Source organism: Oreochromis niloticus, linkage group LG7, assembly GCF_001858045.2.
Source record: "Oreochromis niloticus isolate F11D_XX linkage group LG7, O_niloticus_UMD_NMBU, whole genome shotgun sequence".
In the NCBI taxonomy this organism is placed as follows: domain Eukaryota; kingdom Metazoa; phylum Chordata; class Actinopteri; order Cichliformes; family Cichlidae; genus Oreochromis; species Oreochromis niloticus.
This window is the reverse complement of record NC_031972.2, coordinates 46,651,436-46,657,237: the sequence shown is the minus strand read 5'-3', so window position 1 is coordinate 46,657,237 and position 5,802 is coordinate 46,651,436. Positions and strand designations below refer to the sequence as shown.

The following is a 5,802-nucleotide window of genomic DNA, read 5'->3' as shown; positions in this document are numbered from 1 at the left end:
CTCGCTGGTTTTGTAGTATTTCCACTAACTGCTACACGCTGCATAAACGTGTTTAGGAAAATTATAAAATGTGCAGGATTTGACAGAGCTGTCAGAGAGACTTTCCTTTGACAGCTTTTTACAGCTTTCCCAGTATGTTGTGTGCACACTGGAAAGGTGAAAAAATAAATATGTTGAAAGTTTAAAGTGTGCATAGTAAATCAGTTTACTTTTGTAAGGTGTTGTTGATGAGCACCATACTGTTCTATAGTGGATGAACAGCCTCATGCTAAAGAAAGTCAAAACTAATTGCAGATGGCAAAGCTTTAGCTCCAGTGAGGCCCCGGAAACCAAAAAGGTAAGTATTTAAGGGTGCAGATTAAAATGACTGATTAACCTGTTGGTCGTTCATTTTCTCTGATTGTCAATGTAGAGAGGATTGTGTAAGCAAATCATCACATTTAAGAGGCTAAAGTCAAAATAATTTTAGCTATTTTTGCTAAATAGCTGACTAAAATCATGAATTAGTTATTAACATATCTGTGTAACAACACTTTACTTTCTCTTAGCGGTTTTTTTTAGCAGTTTCACTGCATGCTCACAGTTTTAATCACATCCACGTATGCATCCGATATTTTATATTTAAAAAAAGAGCTACTACAGCAAGAATACATTTTTTTTAATGTAGTAGAGACGCTGATATTGCTAATAGTAGTGACGATTGCCATCTAGTGGTGCTGTGGCAACATGAAACTTTGTTAGTTCGATTTAACTTGGTAGGTTCAAATCGGTGTAAGTGTAGAACCAAATCACAAATGTAGGATTTCAAGGCGCTAAATTTTGTATTGTAAAAAACCTTACACATCATACTCCGACGCTCATGTGACTTTATTAATATGTAAACTCAGTTGTGTTTCCTGGAGAGCAGTACTTACAAGTGATTAACTTCTTATCCAGTCCATGGTAACAGGGAGCTGGAGCCTGTCCCAGCAATCATAGTGCGAAAGGCAAAGTACAGTTCAACGGGGTTAAACCAAACCTTCTTTTTATTATTCATTTATTTATTTTAAAAAAATCCACTAAAGGTCCGTTTGATTGCTTCTATTTTTAAATCACTCTATCAATAGTCTGCTGTGGTCCTTGTTAGAGCTGCATTAATGCTATAGAGAGTGCACAGTTAAAATACTGGAATACTTTGTGGTAAAATATAAAGTACATACATTTTAAAGGGGGTAACAGATAATACAGATATGTCTTTTGGTGCCATTATTCTGGTAATGTCATTTGACTGAACTAACCCGTAAGAGCCCAGACCTGTCAGAAAAACTACGGGAGAGTCAGTGTTGAAACGTTAACAGGAACTTTCCTCAATGCGTAAAGGGGCGTGGGTTCTTCTGGGTTAAACCAGATTGCGACAATTATGGAAATACACTCAGATATATGACTAAACAGAAAACACATCACAGAGGGCCTTGTGGCCTTTTCTTTGATAACACTGGAAAACGAATACAGATTATGAAACGTATTTACGGCCACAGTGTAAATTCACAGAATTTGAACATCTGAACTTCAACATTTGTTGATTTTATTTGTAAAGTAAGTTGATCCCATTCTGTTGGTGAAGCAGCCCAGTGCGCTCACACGTGGCACAGCCCTGGACACCTTACACTCGGCTGGGTCTCCACCTCCTGTAGGTGCGTAGTTGTGACACAGCTGGCACCAGTAAAACCAAAGCACTGGCCCCATTTCATGCCTGTCAACTCCAAGTAATCAGCTCCCAAATATGTCGAGGCTTTGTCTTGATTGCAATCTAACATGGTGTGATTTACAATATGCGCAATGAACGCCGCATGTGGTTTGCTGGCGGTTTTCAGTCTGGTGTGTCGCGTTGAGTCGAGGTGCTCACCGACCTCCTATTATAAGAACTGCTGGATTAGACGCTTCCCGGGGATTTTCATCGATATTGAGGAGTCTCAGAGGAGAGGAGCGCAGCTTTTGAAGCATTACCAAGAAGAGACCGCACTGAAATGCAGCCGCACCTGTTGCCTTACCAGAAACTGTGAGTTATACGATCATCACTGGTTTTCTCTTCTTTTACTCCTGAGTAATCGTCTTTCTGTCTTTTCTCATAGTTTCCTGTAATCTGGCTATATTCCACTATGATACCACTCAAGAAATCTTGAACTGCTTTCACCTCCACTGTCCGACTCTGGAGAGCTGCATTCTGAGTCACAGAGACAACGTTGTTCTCTACAATATCACAAAGGGTAGGTCGCTTTAGTGTCTGGTAGAGGTGGATTGCTGTTCTTTTAATGATATGAATATTGTGCATATCAAATCCTTTTAGATCCTGTTAGATTCTTAGGGATTAGATGCAAATTTTGAAATACACTACTACAAAATAACAATTTCAAAATACTGTATCTTACAGTAAATGTCTATAACTATAGATGGTTCAAATTCTACATACAGTACTGTGTAAAAGTCTTGAGTCACCCCTGATTTTGTGTATTTTGCTTCCAAGTCAGACTTCCTTGGATTTTTTTAAAGTGGTCTTGAGCAATAGTTCTCCAGGCTTTCTGAAGCACTTTCAGTTTTTTTCTTTGGACAGTGGCTGCTTTTCACTCATTTGTTCCTGGCCATTTTCATATGACTTTGTGTGTGTCTGTGTGTTAAGTTGTTTAACATTCAAGTATAAAAAAATAAATGAACCAGAAACATCTTTGCAAAAAAACCCAACAAAAAACAAAAAACAACCCAATTTTAAATTGTATCTTTAGCACCTTGTGAATATCAGCCTCTGGCAGAAACACATCACATGTTCCATGTTCAAGTTTTCATCAGTATTTACAGAGGAGGTCAGGAGAGAGGTACAGCAGTGGGTGTCTACAGCAAAACATGGCTCTGTCATGATTTGGGGTGTGAATAAAAAAGTACAGTCAGATTTTTCATCCATCATGCAATATCATCTGGAAAGCATCTGATTAGCGACAATTCAATTTTTTTGGCATAACAATGATCCCAAACACACTGCCTAATGCAGTCGATGCATACCTGGACAGAAAAGTGTACAGTGGAACACTTTTAGTCATGCATTGGCCTTCCCCAGAGTCCCCAACCTTAATGTCACTCAAGCAGGGTGGGATCATCTTGACAAAGAACAGAACTAAAGGCAGCCAATATCCAAAGAAGAGCTTTAAACGTCCTTCAAGAAGTCTGGAGAACTATTGCTGAAGACTGCTTAAAGAAATTACAAGAAAGCTCACTCAGAGAGTTCAGGCTGTGATGAAGAATAAAAGTGATTATATCAAATACTGACTTTTGTTAGACTTGTACAACCACTGTATTTACCTTATATACTGTATTTCTATGTAGGTTTGCATATTTAGGTAAACTGTTGCACCTATTTCACTTACTTTAAACAAAATGTAAAGACACGAGTTGTGACGTGAAACTTTTGCACAGTACTATTTAAAAAATATGATGGATCGGCTGATAAAATATTTTTCCAAGTGACCAATAGTAGTTAAAATGATCCCCACCAACAGTAAAGTAAATATATATGACTGAGAATCAAATATTTGTAATATTTCTTCTTCTGATTTTAGCATGTTACATATGAGATTCCCAACTTTAGTGAAGTAAATTATCTGAAAAACGTTTTCCTCCAGTTTTGCTTGTCTTGCAAAAGATGCATAGCATTTGCAGTTGTCACTTATTTTGGAATAACAAAAAAAAATCACTTGCTATTAAACGTTTAGATAAAAACACCAGCAAAAACATGAAAAGCAAACAAACAAGCAAACTTTTTCATATTCTAGGTGTGGATCCTGATCTGTTGGTGTTTGGAAAATACTTCACCTCTAACGTGCGTGTGTTACCCCACCACTACAGCCGCAATAACGCCTCAGAGCCATTGCTGTCAGACAAGCGCCAATTTATTCATCCACCTCCGCCCGTTAAACCCTCCACTACAGCAGGTAGAGTTCATGCCACTACAGAGGCCTCTGTCATTGCCACCACAGCGCTGCAGAGCACCGGTCAGCCTTTAGCAGTTTCCACGACTTCGACTGCTGTGCCTTCCACTGAAAAAACTCCCCCATCTTCAAAAAAGTATGCACAAACAACAGCCGCAGTTGTCTCCACCACTTCTCTTCCAGGTAGCATTACTACACCTCCTTCATTCACCACAGTTAGCACTCTGGGCCATTACAATTCCAAGATTCTGTCTGCTTTTTCTACCACAAGTCCACAATCTCCAGTATCCACCCCTACCCGTCATCACACCGCCACTTTCTCTCAGTTGGCCAGCAGCCCTCCAACTTCTGCAGCTCTTATAAGCTACACAGAAAGCAGCAAGCTGTATCTAAATGAGACCAAGGGCAACCATGGGAGAAACCACACAGTAAGCAACGAGGGAGCCAGTGGAGATGACACCCTACCAGGGCTGGGACATGGGTGGTATGTGGCTGCTGACACCTTGCTGGTTGCTGTGGCCATTTGTATCACAGTGCTGCTGAGCTGCTGTTGCTCTATCCTGCTGGTGGTGAGCTGGAGGGGTCAAAGAAAGAGGATGGGACGCTACAGTACATCATGGAGAGGGAAACGAGGCTCCATGCGTCTGATAAAGTACGTGCTGGTCAAGGAGAGCTCCTGAAAGTGAGGATACTTTGTAACATCGTTGAGGAAGAAATCCAAAATGAAAGGACAATTTAGTTAGAATGTATATGATTACATACTGGATTATTTTAGGTTAAAGTATTTTGTTTTATTCTAACTAGATGGGGATGGACAGCTAAGGCAGCTCACCTGTGTTTTCCAGTTCTATAAAAGCTGGCCCAGATAAACTGTTAGTCTCTTTCTGCCACTCCGACAGGTCTCAATCTATTTGTGATGTTTATCTGTTGGTTAGATTAAGTTAATTAAATTATTTTTTATTTCTGTAAACCTCTTGTGTGGACTCGCTCCTTATCACCTAATTTGTGCCAGTTTGTCATAAATGGGGGCTTGTCCAGGATATTTAAACCTGTTGGTAAGATTAAAGTGTATGTAGTGTTGATGGCTAACTTTAGCACATGGTTTGATAAATGCTTAGGCTAGTTTGGATATTTAACACTGTGACCAAAGTTTTAGGGACTTCCACACATGAATTACATTAATTAATTACATACATTAATTAATTTTGAGTTATTTTTTTAGGCGATGTTGGAAGAGAGCAGCATTAATCCCTATTTTTTTTTATTTGCCCTTTCAACCAAATGTCTTTATCTTTTTGAGTGAGTCTAACCACATGTGTAAGAGCCATGCATCCCATCAGGTTAAACTGGCTTATTAGGAGACCAACCAAGTTTTTTTAGTGAGCCTTGAGGCACCTGTTGTTGTGATTTGGCACTATATAAATTAAAAAAACATTGAATTGAATAGTGTGGTGGAGAATGTGTTTGAAGAAAATGTCTTTGGAACATTTCTGTTTTCTTTCCAAAAACTAGAAAGTTTCTGGCTCTTTGGTGCCAGTGGAACTGGTGTGCAAGCACTAACAAGTATATGTCTAAAGACTGAGATTAAGATTAGTTTGTACTCAATAAATAGGACTAGATAGCCTGCACTCTGTGGTTAGTTCATCACTATTGAACTTCTTATGGGTAGTCCTCCCTCCTGTCCTGCAAGCCTTACAAATGTGTTTGGAATTCTCAAAGATATTTGTGGTACAATTGTGTGCAGTAAATGTAGACAACTGGAACTGGTAAATGTATGATGGGTAAGAACTGCAATGAGTAGTTTGGTTCCCTCTTTGTTAACATCTTAGACATGTTGATTGGTTCG

The 5,802-nt window shown here is 39.2% G+C and overlaps 1 protein-coding gene across 2 annotated transcripts; it reads left to right on the top strand.

The window, feature by feature from the left end:
* The first annotated feature begins 1,398 nt into the window (after positions 1-1,398).
* Positions 1,399-4,926, top strand: mansc4 (MANSC domain containing 4). 2 transcript variants are annotated; one of them, XM_005451038.4, is made up of 4 exons: positions 1,399-2,038; positions 2,112-2,246; positions 3,801-4,139; positions 4,228-4,457. In XM_005451038.4, the coding sequence occupies exons 1-4, from the start codon at positions 1,819-1,821 to the stop codon at positions 4,317-4,319; spliced, it is 786 nt and encodes a 261-aa protein (XP_005451095.1). In that variant the 5' UTR covers positions 1,399-1,818; the 3' UTR covers positions 4,320-4,457. The 2 variants fall into 2 exon arrangements, with proteins under 2 accessions (XP_005451095.1, XP_005451094.1); XM_005451037.4 differs by having other exon boundaries at positions 1,400-2,038; positions 3,801-4,926.
* Positions 4,927-5,802: the final 876 nt, after the last annotated feature.

Bases quoted from the DNA above. Each gene is read 5' to 3' on its own strand.
- mansc4 (XM_005451037.4), top strand. From the start codon at position 1,819: ATGAACGCCGCATGTGGTTTGCTGGCGGTTTTCAGTCTGGTGTGTCGC. The intron at 2,039-2,111 runs GTGAGTTATACG...CTTTTCTCATAG, and splicing joins CTGTTGCCTTACCAGAAACT to TTTCCTGTAATCTGGCTATA. The intron at 2,247-3,800 runs GTAGGTCGCTTT...TTCATATTCTAG, and splicing joins TCTCTACAATATCACAAAGG to GTGTGGATCCTGATCTGTTG.